At 35.6% G+C, this 26,378-nt stretch overlaps 1 protein-coding gene across 3 annotated transcripts in view; it reads right to left on the bottom strand.

Annotated features, from left to right (window-relative positions):
• LOC145693400 (putative multidrug resistance-associated protein lethal(2)03659) overlaps nt 1–26,378 on the bottom strand; it is a 309,144-nt gene that overhangs the window by 196,242 nt on the left and 86,524 nt on the right. For all 3 annotated transcript variants that reach the window (XM_081769366.1, XM_081769367.1, XM_081769368.1), the window contains exons 5-7: nt 22,039–22,249; nt 6,713–6,932; nt 3,325–3,481 (exon numbers count right to left, since the gene is read on the bottom strand). In XM_081769366.1, coding sequence (XP_081625492.1) covers nt 3,325–3,481; nt 6,713–6,932; nt 22,039–22,249 — 588 coding nt within the window. The remainder of the gene's footprint in view (nt 1–3,324; nt 3,482–6,712; nt 6,933–22,038; nt 22,250–26,378) is intronic.

Below are 26,378 nucleotides of genomic sequence, written 5' to 3'. Positions count from 1 at the left end.
GCAATTAAAGGATCGTTACGTAGTTATGAGGATTTTAAAGATGCTCTTCTAGTAAATTTTGAAAATGATTTTTGTTTTAGCCAATACAGATGCTCAAATTCGTAATCGCAAATATGATCCTAGGATTGATAAAAGTATTGTGGATTTTCTGGTGTCAGCTTTTGTTTGTAATTACCTTCATAAACAAATAAGTAATAATTGTTAACTATTTCTTTTCTTTTTCTTCTTTTCTTGGGAAAGTGCATACATTAAAGCACTTTCTGCCCAAGTATATATGATGTTATCGTTGTAGTATTATCACAGTATTGCGAGCGGTGATGATATTTAATGAGAAAAGCGAAAAGGCTAATACTCACCGCAAAAGATATACAGCAGAGTTTTCTTCTACATGTAACAAGTAGCGCATTCGGAAGAAACTTCTTTCTTCATCGGCTTGCTTAAAATTCAAAATGAATTTAAAACATGAAGGAGAATTTGAAAGGCTAAAAGAAGGTTAAGAAATGTAAAAACAAGTCTTCTGTCAGAAAATTAAACACATGGCACTCACTGTCATTGCACAATGCTGTTCACTGTTTTCTTTTCATGCTTTCCAGATGGCGAAAATATATAGTGAAAAGATTACTCCAATTAATATTTATTTCTTCTCTCTATCTAAATTAAGTATACGACTCTCTCTATGAATGTAATATGATTCTTTGATATTTCGTTCCATTGTAGTTTTTGTTTTTTCAATTAAACATGACTCCATAATGTGATGGTTATAATCTCTAAGATGCGTTGCTAGACCAGACAACTATTGCTGCTCCTCCGAGACTTCGAAGTACGAACATGTTCAATTCAATGGTCTAGTGCAAATGTTCCTTTTTGTTTGACCTATATACACTTTATCACATTGACATTTCACCCGATAGATGCCACTACTTTGTAGAGGGTCAGTAAAAAATGCCTTGAATTTTGTTAAGTATTTGTGTATGGATTTAGGAGGAACTCCTGAAATTTTGATGTTGTGTTTTTGCACAATCTTCTTGATTTTTGTCGAGAAATGTGGAACTAAAGGAACACTAATCCATTTGTCAATTGCGGCATTTGTTGTTGGTTGATGGTTTGTGCCGACGGTCTCCTGTTGTACCTGTTTGTACCATTTTAATAATAAAGATTTTTGGAAACCATTTTCCAGTCCAATTTCCAATAAATATTGTATTTCCTTATTTTCATAGCAGATCCGTTTTTCATCAAAAGTGATAATCCTATGCAGGAAATTTTCCCGGTTGATCCTTACACTCACAATCAGAGAACTGAACACTTCCAGACTGCGGTCCTCGTTAGCCAGTGCCAACTGGTGTAGCACTCATGAGTCAAACGTTTTCACCGTACTGATTGCACTGAACCGCCGAATAACAGTAGTATGATATATCTCTAGCAAGTCCACAACAGCACGAACACTTTTTCGAGAATCAGCTTCCATGGTGTTCCTGAGGAGCTCATCCGAACATGATATTAGTGCCGATGGGGATAATTTTCAATCCTGTGTCGCCGGAATGAAATCTGATAGAAAAACTATGAATGGTACGTTCATTCATCACTTCTGGCCCAAATGTGCTATTTATGCGTTTTTTTTTTTTTTTTTTTCCTCGCCTGATGTGCAGAATACCAGGAGGGGCATTAGTAAATAAAACTCACTCGCAGTTACGTATTCTCTATAGTGCACTTTCGTAGTACAAAAATGCAATGTCGCCTGACTGTCCGTACGCCCTAACGTATTTGCCGGACGTGTAAGGGGTTCGTGACATTAGATGCATGACCTTAATTCATCTTTGTGTTACATTGCTGAGATAGATTCCCACACTGAGAAAAATAATTCCATACTTTCTGGGGGCAACACCATGCCAAGACTGGAATTCAGTGTTCTCGGAAGGTAGTATCGATCGTATTACAAGTAAACACCCATACTTAACATGGTCACGTACGTCAGCAGATGAAAGCTACAATTCCGTCCAAACTGGATGGTACGTTATCTAGTAATTCCCCGTATTTTTGCAATTGTTTCTCTCAAGGCATGAGACATGAAAGTGGACATTTGATTTGCACTTACCTAATAGATAATCAGTTCTGAAAATTCAGTTTGAAGTTGAAAAAAAATACACCTGGGATCTTCAGTGAAAGAGAAATTCAAGTCGCAACGTTACGCAGAGAAACCGATACTAACAGTAAACAGATGGACTCAAAAGAGCCTGTAGTTGATCATTACCTGGAAATGGAATCTACAGTCAGCAATATTAGCTATAGTAAAATGCTGGGAACCAATTGAAAGCAGCAAATGGAGGCACAGTAGCTCAGTGGTAGAGCGGCTTACTACTGGTAAGCAGGGTCTCTAGTTCGATCCGCAGCCAAGTAAATTTGTGCTGGATAACATCGTGTGCGTGGGTTCTCTCAGGGCATCCCGTTTCTTCCCGCATTCTCATTCCATCAATTCTTCCATTATCATTCACTGGCTTTAATCATCCGTCTCCCTTAGCCTAAAGGGCATAATCGTGGGACATTCAACTGAGATATTTAATTTTATTTTTATTTTTTATTTATTTATTTTTTTCCTTATTTATTCTTGAAAGCAGCAAGTAGCACCAAATGCCTAAGTCTATTGTCAAAGAAAGTGTTGTCTCAGAATAATGCATGCCCATACATGGCCGGCAATGCCCTTGAAAATCTTTGTAAATTGTGTTTCGAGTAGCTGGAACATACTGGAAGACTTTTACTTCTTTGGTGCAGTCATAGATGATTACGAGGTTGCCGATTGATTTCGACACTGAAATGAAACAAGTTAAACGGTTTTCCATTTTTACGGCATACAACAAATGCATGGAAAAGCAAGAAGACTATGTCGAAAGATGATATTCTTGTTTAGCTCCTGTTCTAGTACATTACTAAAACCGGAGTGCACATATTTTTAATTTATTACTTAATGTTTTCTTGTCTAATTAAGGTTCTAGCTTTGTTGTTCTATTTCGCGCAGTGTACAACTTTTCAGTTTCCATTTTCATTGAAATTCCTTCTATTGACTCGAACACTCTTGAACTTTGTAAGTTCTTCCCTGAAAATTAAATGGGCACCTTCTAGTCTAAGGGACTGAGTATCTAATTATTGTAAATTCTTTGAATATACTTCCATAGCTCAACAATTTTAATGTAGAAAGTACATCAAAATTCAATCTTCTTACATGTGGGAAACATACCAACAGAAAAGCAATTTTCAATTATTACGTGTTTCTAAAATAATTTTAATTATTTTATCATCATCACGTTTATGAAAAACATTATTGATACTTACTTTCTAAATTTTGTCATAAGCTGCCAGAATGTGTGTTCCATTGCTCTCATTTTAACCGTCTTAATTCCAACCAATATCTCTTTCATCGTATTGTATCGTCCTTCACTTGTCAAAGCAACAATTCCTGCCAACTTTTCTTTCTTATATTGCCAGTTTACTGGAAAAGAAAATTCTTAGACAGATTAAATACGTAATACTATTTAAAAAGTCAATTATTTCATTACATACTATTGTGTTGTGCTTGGATAATGACGAAAAACTCGCATTGCTTTCCTCCCCTGCAAAATCAGCTCCTGGTTTATTAACCTCTAGTTTTTTTTTTTTTTTTTTTTTTTTTAACTTTACTCTGAAAGCATCTTTTAATTGTGATGCGAGCTGCAAAATACAGAAAAAATAATATCGAATTTGGCATTGTATAATCATATATCCATTATGTGCTCAAAAGAATCACTTAATTTTAAACACTTTACTTAGCACAAAGAATTCAAGCTATTCAAGAAAAGGAACGAAAGTGATGTTACCAACACTGCTTAAACTATTTCTTCAATTTAAACTTGTCCTTAATTGATTTTGCAAAATATCAATTGGTTTCGTCCATTAACTCATAATTGGTAACAGTTCAGTTTGAAACGGTTACAAAAAACTAAGTAATGATCAAAAATTAAAGAGCCTCATTTCCTGTATATTTATAATATTTATTAACTTGTTGGAATAGATTTTGAGTTTGGAGTCCCGTTCAACAGCCAGGCTATATGATACGTGGACTTCCAGTTAAACGTGAGCTTCGAACCATATTACTCAGGCCGAGAATTGAACCCGGGTTTCCAACGTCAAAAGGATATACGCTAGCCATATAGCTACCAGGGAACTCATTTATTGACTTGTAGGGGGCACAGTGGCTCAGTGCTAGAGCGCTTACCTCTGGTGCGTGGGGTCCCTGGTTCGATCCCCGGTCAAGTAAGTTTGTAGTGGACAACATTGTGTGGGCTTTCTTGGAGTACTTTCGTTTCATCCCACATTCTCATTCCACAAATTCTACCATCATTATTCACTTGCCTTAACCATCCATCTTCCTTAGACTAAATGATATAATCGTGAGATGATAAACTGAAACATTTTATTTTACTTATTAATTTCTAAAATAGGAAGGTGACAATGTCTCCATGATGCGTTGAAATTCAAGTATTCATTCATAGGATTTCGATAGTTTCTAAAGTAAATGAAAATTCAATCAACCATTTATTTTTATCATCAAGCCGTATACCTACTGTTCAACGTTAAATCTGAATCACACGTGCTCCTACCAGGAATCAAACACTGGTATCCCCTCCCGACGACGTTTCCTGATCATATATTCAGAACAAAACTATGAAACATGCATGGAATTCTGCAAGTCTAGCGGTGACCTAATTTACTGAGCACCTAGAAAATATTCTCAGCCTTAAAGCTACCTTACATGACTTGAAAAATGGCTGTTCTCTACTTATTGCTATTTTATAGGTATTTATTTAAATTACAAGTTTAACACTTACATAATTGTCTATAGTTTGCATACTTTCTTTCACAATAATATTTCAGAAGTAAATCAATTTAAAATATAAGTCAAGAACATTTATTCGTTGTCTAAATGCTTGCAAAAACATAATAGAAAAAATCTAAACATACATCGCGTGTCATTTAAGTCCCGAAATCCTGAAGTAAATTAAGAAAGTAGTTTATTTTTACTTCATAAGCGTCGTAAAGAAAACGTAATCCTTTGCCGTAAACCTACTATGAAGTTATCTCGCCCTTGAAACGATACGAATCATTCTTTCTCCCGCGACTGTAGGTTTTCTTTTCTACACTCACCTTCATCGTGTGGATTGCGCAAAACCAGAACAGATCTGAAGGGTTCCATCCTCCTCCTCTCGTTACTCGACCTCCGGCCGCAAGGAGGTACGTAGAAATCACGTTTTATGCAATTACATTAAAAGTGTGATTAATTGTACGCGACAGCAAATGTTTAAAGGGCTGCTACCTGAGGCAGGCCAATTTAAGAAAGAGCTCTTTCTTGAGGCAGGCCAGAAAGAAAGAGAGAGAATAAAAATATTAGTTATTTTAATATGGAGTCTGTAATTGGCAACACAGCACAAGTCACGATGCTTGATGTTACCCAGAACACGTGAAAGAAAGGTAACATCAAGCATCGTGACTTGTGCTGTGTTGCCAATTACAGACTCCATATTAAAATAACTAATATTTTTATTCTGTCAGTCCTCACTTATATACAGAAATAAATATACATAATTATTTTTTATTAAATATTATCTTTCGTATTAATTGGGAAGGCACGTAATTTTGTGACTACATTACAGAGCGGCCCCTTACTTGGACTTCGTTCACTACAATTACGATAAAAGTAGAATCCTGAAAAGCATAAATACTGCCTCCAGCAATTCTGCTGCGTATATAATATCTTTCTGGAAATTCTCTCTCAGAAGCACATTCAAAATTGACTGCAATTCTACTTGAATCTTCTCCATTATACAATTCTCTTCACAATAACCTAGCCTGCCTTCCAGAGTCTGACTCAAAAAATTGACCCTGGATCCTTGCGTCTCTCCGATCTCTGCTTCCAAGAAAATTTATTTTTACTTCACTCAGACATAGACTAACATGAGTAGTCTTTTGAGAGAAACAGACCATCTGCGCGTTGCCCCACAGTAAATATATAACTGGCATATACAAAAATAGATGCCATTGTTGTTGGAAAAACATAAAAACTTTAGTTAGTACAAAATCAGTCTCATTACTTTTCTAACACACCTCGTAGATGCAACCATATATATATATATATATATATATATATATATATATATATATATATATATATATATATAGGGTGCCCCATTTTAATTTTCCACGGAAATATCTCGAAACCAGTTCAATATAAATGAACTGAACAAAAACTCAAATAGGAAATACCATGGGGCAAATCCCCAAGACCGCAAATCCACTTTCTAAAATGTCTTACATTGATTCACACTTCAACTATTGCTAGCTTCTTTTACAGTGTTGATTAAGTAGCAAAATGCCCTGTATTAAAAGCACAAAAATGGCACGATGGTTAGTGGTAGAATACTTACATATAAAGCTAAGTATTCTTGCCTCGAACCTGTTATATAATTTTGAAAATATCCATAGCTTTTTCCCCATTGTTCAGTTTCCTAAAACTTTTTAATTCCAGTAATTCTTCCAACACTATTCACTGTGATTTTTCATTGGCTTCTTTTAGCATAAACTACGTAATTATTGTATGCTAAATTAAAGATATAATTTCATTTTATTGTGTATAATACCTATCCAAATGCATTGCAACAAAAAGTTTAAAGTTTTCTAAGCTACTAACCTGAAAATGGGAGACAAAAGAATGGAACACTCAGCGGAATTATAAACAATTCACCCATGAATGACCATGTAAGATAAGCGAGAACAGGGATTTGGAGAAGCATAATCCAAATATAATGCAGGCAGACAAATGATAAATGGAAACTACTGCTCTCACCAAACAGCAACTGAAACTCTTTTGGAGTTAGTTCCTTCTTTGTGCCGTTGTATAGGTTCAGTACCTGGAAACACATATTATTCAATACTGCTACCTTTATCACATTGATATAAGTACGATATATTTATACTATAAAACAGATATTCAAATTCTATGGCTTAAAGAATTCATCACCGCACTAACATCACTTTCTCATTGAACTATGCTCTGTGCCAAGCCAACATATTCTGATTTATATACTGCCCACTTCGCTTTATATTATGCTCACATCTTCATCTTCGCCTATCCAAGATATGATCATTTTAGGTTACTCGGCTTGTATTATGTGCAACGTAAGCATTTTAGACCTATCCCAATGGCATGTCCCACCTATCTTTTAAACTTCTTTCCCGTATTATTGATTCAATATTCAATGCCCTGTAGTTATTGTGAAATTCAGCATAGTATAAGTTTCTCTTTTCACGACAAATAATTTTCCGAAAATTTGTTTCCTAATGTTCTTCCTTTATGTTCTCCGCAGGCCAACCTACTTTCGCAACCATACAATACGATGGGCGGAATAATAGCCTTATACACTTGTACTTTTAATTTATTTTGTATCGCTTCAATGTACGGAATTACTGAATGATCTTTAATTTAAAAAAAATGCTTACCCGCTGCGAGGACTCACTCGGGAAAGTAATGCTCCCGGAAGTAAGAACCAAATACACGGTTCTGATTGGTTGGCGTTATCCGTTTCTTGGGACGTAGCTTACATATAGCAGAAGTCAAACACTTGTTGCTGTCGGCCTTCGTGACCGAGCGTACTAGCGCAACATGCTTGTAAGAAAATCGCTTTTGGTGTGGGTTGAAACTCGGCCCAAGATAAGTTTTTTTTTAATTTTCATAACACTATTTCCATTAATAAAATGAAAATAATATTCAAAAAAGGATTTACTTACTTTTGTGTAGATAAGTATTAGTAGTAGTAATAGTAGTAGAAGTAGGAGTATTAGTATTAGTAGTAGGGGTAGTAGTAGTAGTAGGAGGAGGAGGAGGAGGAGGAGGAGTAGGAACGGGTTAGAAGCCCCACAGGGCTCGTTATGTTTCACCTTGATCCTCATTATATAAATTTTGTGACCAATTTAAAACAGCCCAGCTAGGGTAGCGCGTAAACAGCTGGCTAGAGTAGCGCACGAAAAAAGTTACTTCCGGGAGTATTACTCTCCCGAGCGGGTCGTAACCATTGCGTCGTGCTTTTGTTAAGTTTATGGTCGTTCTCTAACAGCGGCGCCAATTTCTGAATAACTTTGGAAGCCAGGGTTAGTTATGTATGTTTTGTGTCTGATGTAATACCCAAGTAGATACCCAGATCATAGCGAACAAGCAAACTTTGGACGACCCAGACAACTTCGTAGTGATGGGCCGAATCGAATACAGCGAATTCGATTCATTCGATTCTCCCAAGAATTCGGATACCTCGAATACTACGAAAAAGAATTCGAATTATTTTTGTATACTCTTTTGTTACTTTCTGCTGCACTAATTCTTTCACAATTTATTTTCAGGAGAAAAAGGAGGGGGTTGAATATTTCGTACCACACTAAAACCTCATCCTTCAGTCCGAGAAAGCAACTGTCTTCCGTGTTAGTTGATTGCAATGCAAGCAAGCTGCAAAGCAGACAGAAGGCTCGAATACTTTAGTATTCAAATTCACCTGCAGTGTCCCCGTTGCGCCTGCGCAAGAGCCAGAATTCGGGTAAAGAATTGGCTTCTTGAATCGAATACACCGAATACACTAGGCACAGTGCCTCAATAATAGCAGAAGTAAGAACTCGGTTTACTCATATGTTCCCATCCGCCTTGATCTACGTGTCTCCTATTGTCCCTATTGTTTGCAAAATTATCCCTTATTGTCAAGACAGGAAGGTTCACTCTCGTGTAGCACAAGAAACAAAAGTTCAACATCCAACAAATCCACTTCGTGCGTGAATGAACCCTCTTCCTGAAATAGTCTCTGTCTATCCCATCTCTTTCTGTCAATTCGAATTCTTCGAATTCTTCTAAGTCCGACTGTTCGAGTTCTCAGTGTGAGATGAGAGCTTCTAGAGTGAGAAGGTGTAGTTTCAAGCTCATCTTGTCTTTAATAAGCTCAATAAATATTGTTGCAACTAGTTTTTAACTATTTAGCCACTCAGCTGTGAAAATTGATAAAGAGAAGTCATGAAGCAATAACAAACAACTGTGTATGTGTGTGTGTATTTGTACAGAACCTACCATGGAAACGTTCAAATTCTAATTATTTATTGAGATTTCCTCAATCATTTCCCCATAAATCCTTTAAGGCGATTATGAAGGTGCATTATTAATTGAAGTCACACATACACACACACACATATATATATATATATATGTATATTTATATATATATATATATATATATATATATATATATATATATATATATATATATATATATATATATATATATATATATATATATATATATATACGAGGGTGAGTCAAAAATTATCTACACTTTTGTCATAAGTTTCTTACTTTGCGCACTTTGTCTTCTGTCCTCGCATATTTTATTGTTATAGTGTTGTGGAAATGCTGTGAAAGTGTGATCTTAATTCCTCCATTTTTCTTCCATCTGTTGCAGATATAACATGCCTACTCCATTAGAAGTTTGCGAGAAAGAGGAACAACGAGCAGTGATCCGATTCCCCAGATCGGAGCGTGTCAAAGGGTCACACATTCATCGCAGTCTATCATCGCAATATGGGAGAAGTGCACTATCAAGTAAAACTGTGTTTTTGTGGCACGAGAAGTTTAAATGTGGTCGAACAAGTGTAATATATGAAGAGGGAGCAGGACGGCCACCAATCTCCACTACAGATGACAACATTTAGCAAGCTCGAGACATGGTTCCGGCGAATAGGCGAATCACCATGGATGAGGTAGCAGCTGCTTTGAACATCAGTCATGGTTCTGCTCATCAAATCATCCACGACGAGCTCGGTTTTCATGAAGTCTGTGCACGGTGACAATGCACAGCCACACACGGCTCATCACACTATTGAAACCATAAACAAGCTGAAATTTGAGTTATTGGAACACCCTCCCTACAGTCCAGATCTAGCTCCATCTGACTATCACTTGTTTGGGCTACTCAAGGATACTTTGCGTGGTCGCCGATTTGATTTAGACGTGCAAAATACGGTGCAAAAGTGGTTTCACGACCAACCGAAAACCTTTTATTTGAAAGGAATACGTAATCTCATTGACCATTAGGCCAAGTGCATTGATAAGGAGGGAGATTACGTAGAAAAATAATGTGCATAGTATAACCATGGAAATGTTCATGTAAATAAACTGTAGAATGAAAAGTGTAAATAATTTTTTACTTACCCTCGTATATATATATATATATATATATATATATATATATATATATATATATAAAATAGGGTGTATTCGTAGTATTCGAATTCGAACTGGATTCGTTTTTACAGTACAGCGCAGTAAATGAGGCTTAAATTTTAATGAAGGAAGGAACAAATTAGTAACAAGCTTAAACTTGGTACAAATGTTGGGAATGATGTCCTAAACAATATACTAAAAGTGCCCTGAAATCCCACGTGACCCTCACCGTCATATTGGAAAATGGCCTTTGGAAGCGTCATATGAATAATACCCAGATAAAAATACCAATATCTTTGGTATGGTTGAACATAAAGAGATAAACTTAGTGTCGTTTTATAGAACATAGATAACACAACATTTTTTTATTGACATTTATTAAACAACTTTTAATAAAACGCATACTTTTAGAAATATTGAGTTCTAAATTCTAAAATTCCGAAAACTACCGACAAACTGATTTCAAATTTTATTGAACTTAGGAAGTAATTATTGACAAGTAAAAATTTGACATAGATGTTGGTAAAAGATTATCTAAATGACATACTAAAATCCCACAACTTCTTCGTTCGCCGTATTGGAAAATGTTCGAATGTCCGAAGTAATTGAAATATTTTTTTGAAGTGAAATACAAAAACTGGACGGGCTAAATATTTGAGAAACTGCAAATGCAGTCGATCCGAAGTCAATTGGGATCAATATCGGTGTAAGTGGGAAAACATTATGACATGGTTAGGGTTGTCGTCCGCCATCTTGGAGTAACTTGTTTATTTTAAATGGCAATATGGTTGTGTGACATATTAAACAACATCCTCGTTCGAAGAGAAACCCTATGGTAAGATTATTTTTCCAAAAGCGGCAACGGTTTTGAAGTTGTGAATAGATTTAGGATATTATGTTATGTGTGGAATGCTGTTAAATGTGCTGTGCGAAGTTTCGAATTGAAGGATAAAGTGAAAAACAAGCTCTGTAACATCTCACATTAGATATTTTTTAGTAACCAGGAAAAGAGAGAGCTAACACACATGAGACAATTACAATCACATGATATGTTCAACGTGTCCACCGTCCTGTTGTATGCACATCCTTAACCGTGCGACGCAGTGTCTGTGCACTCTGCGAAGCATAGTCGGTTATATTTGTTCACAGGCCGTAATGTTTTCCTTTTCAGGTGCCTAATGTCATTCATATTTACACTGATAGATAATAGCTTTAAAGTGCCCCCAGAGATAGAAATGCAACGGAGTTAAGTCGGGGACCTTGCTGACCACTCAACTGGTCCGTGCCGACTTTCCAGCAGCTCGGAAAAGTGTTCATTGAGCCATCGATTACATTACGACCATATTGCGGCGGTGCCCCATCTTGTTGCCAATATTGAGGAAATCTCCCTTCCTCGTTCAATAAAAGTAGCATGACAGTGTTTTCAAGCATATCTCCACAGTGTGGAGCATCGAAGGTCCCATCAATGAAAACAGGTCCAATAAGTTTTTCGCCATATATTCCACACCACACCATTACCTTACCTGCAACTTGTATTTTAATGCACCTATCCAATTGAGATTTGTATTAACCCAGTACGGGACATTTTGGTTGTTAATCTCACCTGTGACATAGAAATTTGCCTCATCACTAAAAACAATGTTATGAGGAAAAACTGTGTCACGAGCTGTCTGGGCCAACACCTATTCACAAAACTCCATTCGTCTATCCAAATCATCCTCTGACATTTGTTTCAACTGTAATTTGTAAGAGTGTCACGTTTTCCTATTTAAGATTCATTGAAAACTTTTGACACTAACATTATGTTCACTTGATAGACGTCGCACACTCTTTGTAGGACTTTTCACCAATACACCCAACACAGCTGCTGATGTGTCTGGATCAGTTGCATTTTGTGGTCGTCAAGTAAATCGAGGTAAATCAAACATTTCCCATTGCCCTGAATTTGCGGATTAGTTAACGTTCATCACTCTCTCTCACCTGTTCGCGATTATAATGTCGCTCTTTGAAGATGGTTGCTATTACTGTATTTCTGAACTGCGTCCTCCAGCTAAAAGGATAATTTGGATACTTTCCTCCCGAGTTAGCATCCCGTCCTACATACAAGAAAAAAGTAAAGAAGCAGTCGGTTTCCGTCCATACAGTGTTCCATATATAACGAAATTTAAGTCTAAATCATAACATAATCTATCCTAAATCCATTTACAACTTCAAAACCGTTACACATTAAAAAAAAAATAAAAAAGCTTTACCGTAGGATTTCTCCTTATTGGGCAAAATGTTTGATACTGGGTTAATACAAATCTCAATTCGATAAATACATTAAAAATGCAAGGTGCAAGTAAGGTAATGGTGTGGTATGGAATATATGGCGAAAAACTTATTAGAGCTGTTTTCATTGATGGGACCTTCGATGCTGCACAATATGGAGATATGCTTAAAAACGCTGTTATGCTACTTTTATTGAACGAGGAAGGGAGATTTCCTCAATATTGGCAACAAGATGGGGCACCGCCGCAATATGGTCGTAATGTAATCGATGGCTCAATGAACACTTTTCCGAGCTGCTGGAAAGTCGGCATGGACCAGTTGAGTGGTCAGCAAGGTCCCCGACTTAACTGTGTTGCATTTCTATCTCTGGGGGCACTTTAAAGCTATTATCTATCAGTGTAAATATGAATGACATTAGGCACCTGAAAAGGAAAACATTACGGCCTGTGAACAAATATAACCGACTATGCTTCGCAGAGTGCACAGACACTGCGTCGCACGGTTAAGGATGTGCATACAACAGGACGGTGGACACGTTGAACATATCATGTGATTGTAATTGTCTCATGTGTGTTAGCTCTCTCTTTTCCTGGTTACTAAAAAATATCTAATGTGAGATGTTACAGAGCTTGTTTTTCACTTTATCCTTCAATTCGAAACTTCGCACAGCACATTTAACAGCATTCCACACATAACATAATATCCTAAATCTATTCACAACTTCAAAACCGTTGCCGCTTTTGGAAAAATAATCTTACCATAGGGTTTCTCTTCGAACGAGGATGTTGTTTAATATGTCACACAACCATATTGCCATTTAAAATAAACAAGTTACTCCAAGATGGTGGACGACAACCCTAACCATGTCATAATGTTTTCCCACTTACACCGATATTGATCCCAATTGATTTCGGATCGACTGCATTTGCAGTTTCTCAAATATTTAGCCCGTCCAGTTTTTGTATTTCATTTCAAAAAAATATTTCAATTACTTCGGACATTCGAACATTTTCCAATACGGCGAACGAAGAAGTTGTGGGATTTTAGTATGTCATTTAGATAATCTTTTACCAACATCTATGTCAAATTTTTACTTGTTAATAATTACTTCCTAAGTTCAATAAAATTTGAAATCAGTTTGTCGGTAGTTTTCGGAATTTTAGAATTTAGAACTCAATATTTCTAAAAGTATGGGACAAAATTGTTTCTCAATAAAAAAACATTGTGTTATCTATGTTCTATAAACGACACTAAGTTTATCTCTTTATGTTCAACCATAGCAAAGATATTGGTATTTTTATCTGGGTATTATTCATATGACACTTCGAACGGCCATTTTCCAATATGACGGCGAAGGTCAGATGGGATTTCAGGGGGCTTTTAGTATGTTGTTTAGGACAATATTCCCAACATTTGTACCAAGTACAGCTTGTTACTAATTTGTTTCTTATTTTTTGGTGATTTGACTGCACTACGTATTGCAATACATACTCGATTCACTAAAGAATTCGATTCAGCCCATCACTGTTCCTTCGGTCAACCAAAGATCTGCGTTTATCAGTGGCGGGCGTAGGGGGTAGAGCGGATAGACACTGGCCTACCCAAAAATTTTGAAAAATATATAAAGGCTAAAAGTTACAATAAAGTATAAATGCATTTTCCACTATTTATATTAATAAGAGATAATTACTTAAGAAATAGCATAAACCACTACTGTAAAAGTAATTTCCTGCTGTCATTAATCAATCAAATGTGTATATGTATTTGCAAGCGAGGGAGCGGGCCTACTGAGAATTAAGTTCCTAAAGTTGCCCCCCGTGTTTATGTTCTGTAATAATGATATTTTCAAATTAGTTTTCTCGGGCTATCGAAAGATAAGTTTTTTGAATAACGTCTCCAAGGAAGATTCATCTCTTTCTTCAATGATTTAATTTTTATTTTTATAGTCCTTTCTGTATAATAATTTATTGAATCGTACCATAATTATATTGTCAACTAAAATGAGACATCTGCTATTATTTTATTGGAAGGGAAATATAACATACTGAATTTAAAATCAAGTTACATATAAACTAATATTAGTTCTTCATTACACATTGCAATATAATAACAGAACATTAAATTATAGCACTACAAAAAGTAAGATATTTACTGCAATCCATTTCAGAATTATTCACAATCATTCTATAAATTTTTGAGCCTGCTTTGTTAAGGGGACATCTGGAGTTGTTGTTGTTAGAATGATGTCGCTTGACAGGGGAATGTAGTAAACAATCCACGTTTTCTTTCTGACATTAAGCACATTTTGCTGATAACCTTTAACCTTCTACGACCCTTCAGGATCGTAAATGACTTACAGCCAAGACAGCGACAGAGATATTATTGTATGGCATATAGTCCAGTAAAGACAGCCCATTTTTCTGCCAAGAAAGGAACAAATTAGTAACAAGCTGAAAATTGATATGGAAGTACGGGGATGTGTTAGGAATAACATACTAAAAGTCCCCTAAAATCCACTGTAACTTTTCTCGCAATTTTGAAAAATGTCCGCCATCTTTAGACGACGACAAGAAATTTACGGAAATCGTCACCCTTTATGTTTATTCCTCTAGCCACCGTTCTAATTATCACAAAGCCATGAATCATATATGGTTGGAAACCTTGAAAGACAGAAAATCTAAGTAAATAACATATATGCCCATCGTGCTAAATTTCTAGAAGAAGAGGAAGAAGAAAACAGCTTTTTTATTTAAAAAAGATATATTTCAGAAATCATCAGAAATCAGAAAGTTTGCAACACTGACAGTTATTGCACACCAACGAAACACCACCAATAGATGTCCTTGATATTTATCTCAATCATAGCCAACAATAACACAAATCGGTGCAATACAAGCCGAGAAAAAAATATAACTTATGTTACTTTCTGTCCTCTTTGTACAAAAGTGCATAAGGAGACATACACTTTCACGGTTCTAGTCACATTCTTCTATCACATAGGACCATATAATTATATCATTGGAAATCTTAAGAAACGTAAATTTGAACGAGGTAACACTTATACTAATCAAGCCCAATTTGTGGAAGAAGCGCAAAACTCAAAATTTCGGGATAAAACGTAATTTTCGTAATAAATTCTTTAAAACTTGCAACACTGACAATTATCGTATGTTAACAAAACTCAGCCACCGTTTTCACTATCATCATTATTAATTTACTCTTAAAATGGCCAACGTTTTTCCCAATGGAGTAAGCTTTTATGATACATAGTTTTACATCACTTAAATATAACACAAAAATTATTTATTGACAGCATTAGAAAGTAGCAGAAATTGGTAGTCTCCTATTCATAGGAAAATCGTAATTCACACACTTAAAATCACTCTCAACTACAATAGTCATTTGAATGTATTTTTTAAAAAATGTCTTGTTTATAACTAGAATGCAATTTTCCTCCTAGTATTATTCAAATCAACTTATTATTTACATTAGACATTAATATGCACTTTAAGAACATTTTTGTAACTAGTCCATTCGGACTTATTTTATTAGAAATCAATGAGGTTATCATTATCTCGTTCATCTCCATGGTTTTCATCATTTGATTTTGCATTCACACATCCAATTCCTCGACACTGACATAAATTAGAGCACACAATTCCTGCTTTTCGACAACCGTACATACTTTCACAGCCCTTTTTACAGTTACAGGATATTACACGGAGCGGGTTCCTTGGTCATTCTTGCTGGTGCGAGAATATCTCCTAATGTTGTCCTTCCATATTCAGTCGGTCGCAAATCATTTCCACGGTACAATTGAACCTGATGATGTGGTGTTTCGCAGCATCACTGGTGGGTGGCAATTTTGCCAATTGTATTTCGTTCTGAATGGGGAGCGACTTACTGCAAGGATGTATGAATGATACTGGAATTCATCCAGTAAGGTTACTGTTGCTGGAGAATCGTAGTGTGTTACTAGAAATGATGTGCCAGTTTCATAGATTGTACACTAGCATTATCATGGTTCAAAACGTCAAGTGATCGGCATAAATCTTCCCGTTTATGAAGTAATCACAATGGCTGTCCCTGTCGATACAAACCACATGATGTGTCGCATCTAGTTAAAGCATGGTGGCTGAACAAAACAGTTACTATATTTGTCTGTGTATCTTACAACTTCTTATTGTTAGTACTAAATTCTTTACTCACGTCTTGTCCACGTCCAGGCTTTCGAAATGTGATGTACTGATTATTACCTTGTTCAAGCAAAATGATTAAAATGTCAACATCCTCGCCTATTATCACGACGTGCCTAGAAGGATTTAAAGACTTGGCTACAGCAGTTTTAGCTATAAGTGCGTCAGCATCACTTCTTGCTTGCTGAGTTTGAATTCCAGCTTGTGTCAAATGAACATCAACTCACGGGCGAAACAATCCTTACTTTTGAAATTACCTAAGAATTTATCTTTTTTTGTTAATAATGTTTCATTTGTGAATATTAACAAAGCTGATTGAACCTTTGACTCACGTTGCTCCCGCTCAGCGGCTTTTGTACAGTTTTCAGTGCAATACCCATAAAAAAAATAATTGTTGCTTTTGTTCCTGAGTTTGTGAGTACATAGGACACATACGAGTTGTGCACGTCAAGGTATGTTCCATGTTGTGGCCAAACAACATGATGTAGTCAGACAGCCTCCTTCTATAACGTACACAGCGTTTTCAATTTGAGTTTTAAAATTTGTCCGATATTCAAACATGTCGTACAAAGCGGACTTTTTCGTTTTTCTCATGGTCATTTCTGTGAAGAGAGAAAGTGAATAGGGTGCAAGCTCGTAAGCAAAACACTACTGGAGTTCTTTTTCGGACTTCTACTCATATGATTCAGTTGAAGTATGGTGTTTACAGCCAGTAGCTCATCACGGATACGCATACATTGTGAATTACGGATAGTGGGATGACTATCTTTTTGTTTAAGTTTCATATTTCCAAAAGTCCGTCCAAACATTCCTTCCATAGCAGCCAATCCGATTTCCTTAGATTTATCAGTTGACCATTTCAGTACCTACCATTCCAGTGCTTAGGGACGCGAGCTCCGGATATGAAGGGAATGGAGAATGCTGGTAAAACCAACGCAAGAATTTCTTTAGATGTAATATATCACTCGATTGACTGCTTTGGTACAGGTCCACATGCCGACCAGTGTGAAGTTCTTGCCTATCTTTGTTTAATAATTTTTCAATACATTCTCGTAAGTGGCACGCTGCTGGCATACTTGACACATACCTAGATATTATCTTTTCAGTCATGCCTCTCCCATGGGTCAGTCCACCGCTGCTTTTCATTGCTCTCGCTAAAACCTGCTCAATCGTCATATCAGACCATGTACCACTCCAAAATATATCTTTTCTACGAATAGTGAAGTAACCGTCTCCTGTAAATAGCTGGAACTCATGAAGATCCATTTCATCCTCCAATCGCAAGATTTCTTGTAAGTACAGATGTGCGTATTTGGCATACAAAAGATACCCAGCTGCATAGTAGTATGGTAACATTTCTCACATGCAGTGAAGATGAAGATTCAAGTCTCCAGTTCTTTCGAATTAAAAGACGCATAATTTCTACAAGCTGAAAGTACAGAGAATAACTTAGAGGTACTGCTTGTTTCTGCAGCAGCGTCAGTGAATAACTTCAGGTCATTTGCAATCTTGATTGACTACATTTGAATGTTGAACAACTACATCAGTATCGATATCTTCTTCAGTCATCATAGGAATACAAACATCTCGCAACTGACGCACAAAGTCCTCAGTGGCGTCTGATTGATTAATTAAACAGTATATATAAAACTGTTTTTAAAAAAATGAGCTCGCAAAGCACGAACAATAAGAATGGCCTGTCTTTATCTGTGGTATGGAGTTACTAGCATACACACAAGACCAAAGTTCTTCAATGCCACTACCTTTCATTATATATACAACTGTTTCCATAAATGACATTATGGTGTGGAAAACCCCCAAGTCTAACAACCACTGACGGTAATTCAACAGAATTTCTACATGCTGCTACAATGTCACATGTTTTAGAGTAGAAAGGTTGATCCAACGTGACTAAACACGCTTTTTTGCTTATTTCCTGCACATTCTTTGCTGACAAACATAAGCGCCGAGTATACAGCATCCATGTTTATTGGCTGAAGCTTGATAAAAGGTTGAATTACTATTTAATATACTTGGTACTTATGGTTGTTGCTTGTCACCAGCTGCATAAATCCATTCCAATTCGGGCAAGTTGGTGTCTTCAACCACTTGAGAATCATCCATGTTACATCGTACAGAAGGTGGATTTCATTTCGGATATTCAGAACACGAAGGTATCTTATATCTTCAATGATTAAATCCGAAAGGCGTGTGTACGTTAAAAGTGGTATATTCCATTCATTCTCTGACAGTGTACGATTTTGAGCTCAGGTATTGGTCAATGATATGCGAGCGACTGAATATGAATGGACAACATTAGGAGGTATTCTCGTACCAGCAAGAATGACCAAGGAACCCGCTCCGTGTAATATCCTGTAACTGTAAAAAGGGCTGTGAAAGTATGTACGCTTGACGGAAACCAGGAATTGTGTACTCTAATTTATGTCATGGTCGAGGAATTGGATGTGTGAATGCAAAATCAAATGATGAAACTAGGGATGCGCACGAGGCAAGATTTGAGGCTGTCTCGTCTCGAAAATGTGTTATATAAATGATGTCTTGACTCGAAAAATGTATGTCTTTCTATTGGAAGAGCTGTCTCGACTCGAATTTTGTCAGGAAAATTCTGTCTCGACTCGTCTCGCGCATATCCCTAGATGAAAACCATGGAGATGAAGGAGATAATGATAACCTCATTGATTTTTAATAAAATAAGTCCGAAAGAACTAGTTACAAAAATGTTCTCAAAGTGCATACTAACGTCTAATGTAAATAATAAGTTGATTTGAATAATACTAGGAGGAAAATTGCATTCTAGTTGTAAACAAGACATTTTTTAAAAAATTACATTCAAACGACTATTGTAGTTGAGAGTGATTTTAAGTGTGTGAATTGCGATTTTCCTATGAATAGGAGACTACCAATTTCTGCTACTTTCTAATGCTGTCAATAAATAATTTTTGTGTTATATTTAATTGATGTAAAACTATGTATCATAAAAGCTTACTCCATTGGGAAAAACGTTGGCCATTTTAAGAGTAAATTAATAATGATGATAGTGAAAACGGTGGCTGAGTTTTGTTAACATACGATAATTGTCAGTGTTGCAAGTTTTAAAGAATTTATACGAAAATCACGTTTTGTCCCGAAATTTTGGGTTTTGTGCTTCTTCCACAAATTGGGTTTGATTAGTATAAGTGTTACCTCGTTCAAATTTACGTTTCTTAAGATTTCCAATGATATATATGGTCCTATGTGATAGAAGAATGTGACTAGAACCGTGAAAGTGTATGTCTCCTTGTGCACTTTTGTACAAAGAGGACAGAAAGTAACATAATTTATATTTTTTTCTCGGCTTGTATTGCACCGATTTGTGTCATTGTTGGCTATGATTGAGATAAATATCAAGAACATCTATTGGTGGTGTTTCGTTGGTGTGCAATAACTGTCAGTGTTGCAAACTTCTAATGATTTCTGAAATATATCTTTTTTAAATAAAAAAGCTGTTTTCTTCTTCCTCTTCTTCTAGAAATTTAGCACGATGGGCATATATGTTATTTACTTAGATTTTCTGTCTTTCAAGGTTTCCAACCATATATGATTCATGGTTTTGTGATAATTAGAACGGTGGCTAGAGGAATAAACATAAAGGGTGACGATTTCCATAAATTCCTTGTCGTCGTCTAAAGATGGCGGACATTTCTCAAAATTGCGGGAAAAGCTACAGTGGGATTTTAGGGGACTTTTAGTATGTTATTCCTAACACATCCCCCTATTTCCATATCAATTTTCAGCTTGTTACTAATTTGTTCCTTTCTCAATCCTATCTTTACTGGACTAATATATCTCAATGTTACTTCGGGTTTCCTCGTGAGTCAATTCTTGATGAAGTTCTATATTTGGCGGCTTGAAGTCAGTTATAGCATTGACATTCCAACCTTAAGTTAAATCATTGGTTGTGACAGTGTTCTATGATTACTTACAAATAGGGTTGCCATATTTCAAAAATGAAAATCCGGGACGCTACTAAATTACGAGGATCTTTGAAATGCTTAAAATGAAACGAAGTGTTAAGTACTAATTTACTTTCTTCCATTAGATAGAGTTTTTCAAGTATTACGTAATCACATTTTTAGTCATTTTAGTATACCTTCTCCTCCCTAGTTACGTAAACATAAACAGATGATTTACCTCTTCCCCCTAGTAAGCAATTTCTTTTTTTTTTTTTTTTTAGGATCTGTTATGTTTCTTGGCTTTCAGAGTTTGTTTTAACTCATTTAAGGTATGTTTTCTTTCACACGTTTTGTCTGTTCGTGTTGTATGTGTTTCTTTAGAATGGTTAATTAATTGGCAATATGTTCTGGCTATGTTTGTTATCTTCAAAGAACTTTTTTCGTTGAACTTTTCCTTTATTTCTATTATTTTTAACAAACTAACAACTCAATAACTCTCACGAATGCTTCGTTCAATGTGAAAGTAGTTAAATCGCGAACTTAATTAAATCCATATTTTATGTATTGAAGTTTTTTTTCTTCAACTTTTGAATTGTCATACTCAGAAGTTGAAGAGAATAATATTATATACCTAATGCTGTAGGGGGAAAAGCAAATTGTAATATTCCCTTCCTTTCTTCTTCGCTGAAATCCAGGACATTTAGGCGTCCCGAGAAATATCTTCGGGACGCCGGGACGCAGATCTCGTGATGGTCCCGGATTTTCCGGAACGAATGGCAACCCTACTCACAAACAGACTAGCACTGTTTTTCTATCGGTTTGCCTTAATTCACCCATCTTCAGAGAGAGAGGGACAAAAAATACTTTAATGCTTCAATTGACTTAAAGCTTAAAGCTGCCGAATTCAGAATTCATCAAGAGTTGAGTCGCACCGTCAAGTAATACTGAGGAATTGCTCACTTTGGTTGCGCGATGATAAAACATAGTAGAAAGTTAAGGATTATTATCAGCAATTAAAGATTTGTCCAGTCTGCATAATGTCAGAAAGAGGAAGGTAAATTACTTGGTACATTCTCCTGCCAATAGCTGATCCAAAATAATGCATTCCTATCTTCTGCTTTCTTCATTTTGTATATTATAGCTTATTATGGTACATTTAGTTATAGCTCCTAACAGTTTAAAAATAATCATTTCTTAATGCTTACCCAAAAGAAAGAGCAACTAGTGCGCTGACAACAGCAAAATATAAAAGGAACATAATACAATATTTGTTTTTGGAACGTACCTAAACACACAGTAAATAAAATGGTGGTTGTTTTAAGTAAGTTTAACTCTCAGAACATACCTTTCTGTATACTAGTGAGAAACAAGCCATTCTCACTTTCATTCCAATATGATAAAATCCTGTCTTGCAATGGTGATACAGAATTATATGAATAAGCGTTGCCGCAATAATTCCAATGAAATAAGGATAACCTCCCCCAAAGAAACTTGCTTTCGTTGACGTTGTTTCTAAATATTCAACAAGACAAATAATCAAATATGCTCTCCCAAGACTGAAAATAGAATAGATTTAAGTAGTTATGGGGAGTAATTTAATGACTTCCTCATATCTAAGAATTCTTGTTGTTTTACTAGTGGTACTTTCTAAGCTGTTTCTAAATCACATTCCTCCAAACACACAAAGGAAATAGTGAAATAATGTGTATTCTCTTTTAACATATTGATTTCTAACATTTACACGCGTACTAGTGACTTCATTCAACAAAATAATTTAATACTACAGTAAAAGATAGCATATTTTCAAAAGTAATTTTCAGTTTTAACCCCGTGGAATTGAAGTACGAATTTTTCTGAAACTGATGCTCAACCTTTGGCAAAAGGGGATACTGAGAGAGCCATGACACACAACCGATTAAAAGCTTTTGAACACCCCAGGCTCTTTTGAACATCTACTGTAAACCTAGAACCATCGTGTGTAAAACATACAATTGGTTGACAGTTGAATCGAGATCTGAGAGATACTGGAGATGACATGTTTAATTATTGTTCTTAAAATTGAAACCAAAAAGAATAATTTAATTTAGATATTGCCTAGTTTTGAAAAAATGTGGAAGGCAATCTTTTCATTTGGTTTAAAAGATATACACATAATAATGCAGAGTCAGAAAATTGAAAGAAAGATTAAATTTTGCGTATCTTGCAGTTCTTTATACATTGTTGATATGTTAGCGTTTAAAAAGCCAAAAGCATTATATTTCGAAAAGTGTTTGCGACGGCCTGTATATCAGTGAAGCCATATCTAGCATCTTGGTGCTAGTTCTAGCATAATTCTCATGCATTTAGCATCTAGCATCTTGACTTTAGCATCTTGGCCAAATCTAGCATAATTTCATTCTTCCCTCTGATGAACAGAAAAAGTACTAAGATTTAGATGGTTCAAGGACCGTCGGGAATTATTCTTCTTAGTTGAAGCGATAGTTGGAACAATCAGACCAGTCAGTATTTCCGCGGGGTAATTTATTGTTGAATTGAGAGAATGTTCAAAAATAGCAAAACGTGACACTACAAATCATATTTACTTACCCATAGTTTTATTACTGTCAACTGAAACCTGAATGTTTGGTTATCTGGGATATTTCTGTCCCTTTCAATTTACAACTTGAGAGGGGAGGGATATAAACGTCAGGGGGCAGCTAGTAATACACTAAAAAAAAAAAAAAAAAAAAAAATGCTTCAGGCCTGTGTCGGAAGCGGCATGTTGTGTATATATTTCTTAAAATGTTATCCATTCATAAAATATAAATTCGACCTTCCTTCTCTATAATGTGCCATTTACCAATTTATTTCATTATCATTCCTGACAGCGTCATATTAGCTTTGTACATGAATACAGGTGAAACACTTCATTGAAATAATGAAGATAAGTACGGGCGGGTCTTTAAAATTAGTTAGGAAAGATAATTTGAAAATCTGGCATAATTTACAAAAATTTGGCATAATTCAGACCCGCGTTTGACATCATCGCTAGTCTCGAGTGTGGCAACCCTGCTGTATATGTCATTCTGTGCTCAGTTGTCGCTCAGTGGGAGCACACATGTATAGCTAGTGTTCATCATTGGTATTTCAACGAGCAATAATTGGGCCTATGAAACCATCGTAAACTCATTCCCAACGCTATTTTTGACTTAAAAACGTTAGCATATCAACAACGTTTAAATAACTAGAAAGAATATAAAACTTTTCCTTTTAAATTTCTTACACTGCATTGACGCTGTATGTCTATACCTTTCAAACAAAAATAATGTGTAATATCATCTTCCACCATTTTGTTTATTTGTGCAATATATATTCGAAATTATTTTTGTGTGTGTGTGTGTGTGTTTATTTTAGGAATAATAATAATAATTAGATATATCATCTACTGTATCTCTTAGGTACCTAGCCAACTGTCGTCAAACTTGATGATTTAGACCACTGGCGCAAATCCAGGGGGGATGAGGGGATATGTCCCCTCCAATCTTGGAACTGCGGGACTGTCCCCGTCCCCAATAATCCGATTTGAAATGTGTTTTGGGGGAGAAATGTAAGGATTTGTGTCCGATTGCTAGGAATACTGAGATGAAATTGATGTTCCCCTAGAATAAGCCTAAAATCTGCTCGCCTCCCAATGTTGAAGACAACTCTGCTTTCCTGATCCTCCACAGCATTGGTTTTCAACTTCATAGATATTTTGAACATCGCTAAAAAAAAAAAAAAAAAAAACGGCCTTACCCCACCCCACCCCCCAATGTTGAAGACAGATTTGCGCCTCTGATTTAGACAGGAGTATATCTGACATACGGCTGCGGAGTTCTCGTGCAAAATAGTAGGTTCACAGAAGATACTCTCTCACTCGAATTAGGGGTGTTCAAAAACTTTTGATTGGAATTGTATAGACCCCTATGGTCTGCAGTCTGGAAGGGCGTTTCTACTGATTTCTTTGATTATAATAAATTTGTATTGAATAATTATTATTTGAAATAGCGAAGAGGAAAAGTTGAAACATAAAAGACAAACAAACACATTGTATTATTTATGTAAGATCAAGATCTTACCAGTATCTAAATTTAGTTCTGGAACCGCTGACAGCTTCTGCAGTGTTCGTTAGTATAATACTACTATACTAAAGTAATTATACTACTATACGTAAAATACAGAATGGTTCTATTACAAGAGAAAAAGAAATATAACCAAATGAATATTGAAAATTCAAACAATAAATATCAAATTTCTTTAAAATTAATAAATTAAACAGCAAAAGGTAATACGATAGAGAAAGTGATTATCGCACCTGATGAGTTAATTAAATATTTTATGAACTCTATTGAAATAATGAAAAATAGTATTGACAAAATAGGATCCAATAGGTATGGAAATAATGATAAACTTATTAAATTTCCGTACATATTTGATTGTAAACTGGTAACACAGGATATCATACGCATAGTAAATAGATTAAACCATCAAATGGTAAAGATATGTACGATCTATCGAATAAGATTATAAAAACGGTAATTAACTACATTGCTGAGCAGCTAACAGTTTGTATTAATAAATGTTTGTGTAAAGGAAATTTTCCGGAGGTTTTAAAACTAAGCAAGGTAGTACCAATCTTTAAAAAGGGAGACAGTCCAGCAAATTATCGATTAATATCACTAGTTTCCATTTTTTTTCTAAAATTATAAAAAATAATTTTAAAGGAACAAGTATCTTAATGAACACAAAATGCTTAGTCATTGACAGTTTGGCTTTAGAGAAGGTAGCTCAACAAAAGATGCCATTGATAATTTAAACTGTATACATGAAGTATTTGAAAATAAGGGTTTCGCATTGGCCACGTTCTGTGATTTCAACAAGGCTTTTGACTGCGTAGAACATAATATACTATTATGAAAATTGAGGTGTTATGGTTTTCAAGGTAAAAGTCTAAACTTTGTTAAAACATAACTAAAAGCTCGTACTCAGATTGTTAATGTCAATGGAACGAAATCGGATAGCATTCCAATAAAGCACGGGGTTCCTCAAGATTCTGTACTGGGACCTTTATTGTTTATATTAATAATAAATGGTTTACCACTGAATATCTCAGGTAAACCCTTTCTTTATGCTGATGAGACCACCTTGCTAAACATCAGCAACAATCTACAGAACTAATGATATTGAATGTGGAAACCTTTATAGAAACCAAGGGATGATTTAAGGCAAACGGATTTCTTCTTAGTGAAAATAAAACTACTACACAAATAATTTCATTAAACGAGTGTGCGGTAGCATCGAAGAATGTAAAATTTCTTGGTATCATTTTGGATATGCAAACGTGAAAAAAAAGTACCATAGAATATGGAATATTATTTTGGGGTAACAGTAACTTCATAAATGAAAAAATGAAATGAAATTTTTGAGTTTTACGTCGCACCGTTATGCCGGTTAGGCTAAAGGAGACAGTGATGATGAGAGATGAATGAAACGATGGAATAAAGAAAGTGGGAGAACCCCGAGAAAACCCACGCACAAAGTTCACTTAGCGGAAGCAGGGATTGAACCCGAGACACCTAGTACCAGAGGTGAACGCTCTACCACTGAGCCACCGTGGCCGTACTTAGAATAATCAGTGCATCATGTGAAGAACACTGTAAACCTTTG

The sequence above is a fragment of the Thermobia domestica genome, chromosome 8 (assembly GCF_964235325.1).
Source record: "Thermobia domestica chromosome 8, izTheDome1.hap1.1, whole genome shotgun sequence".
NCBI classification, from domain to species: Eukaryota; Metazoa; Arthropoda; class Insecta; order Zygentoma; family Lepismatidae; genus Thermobia; species Thermobia domestica.
The sequence above is the reverse complement of the archived record's forward strand: the minus strand, read 5'-3'. Positions and strand labels throughout refer to the sequence as shown.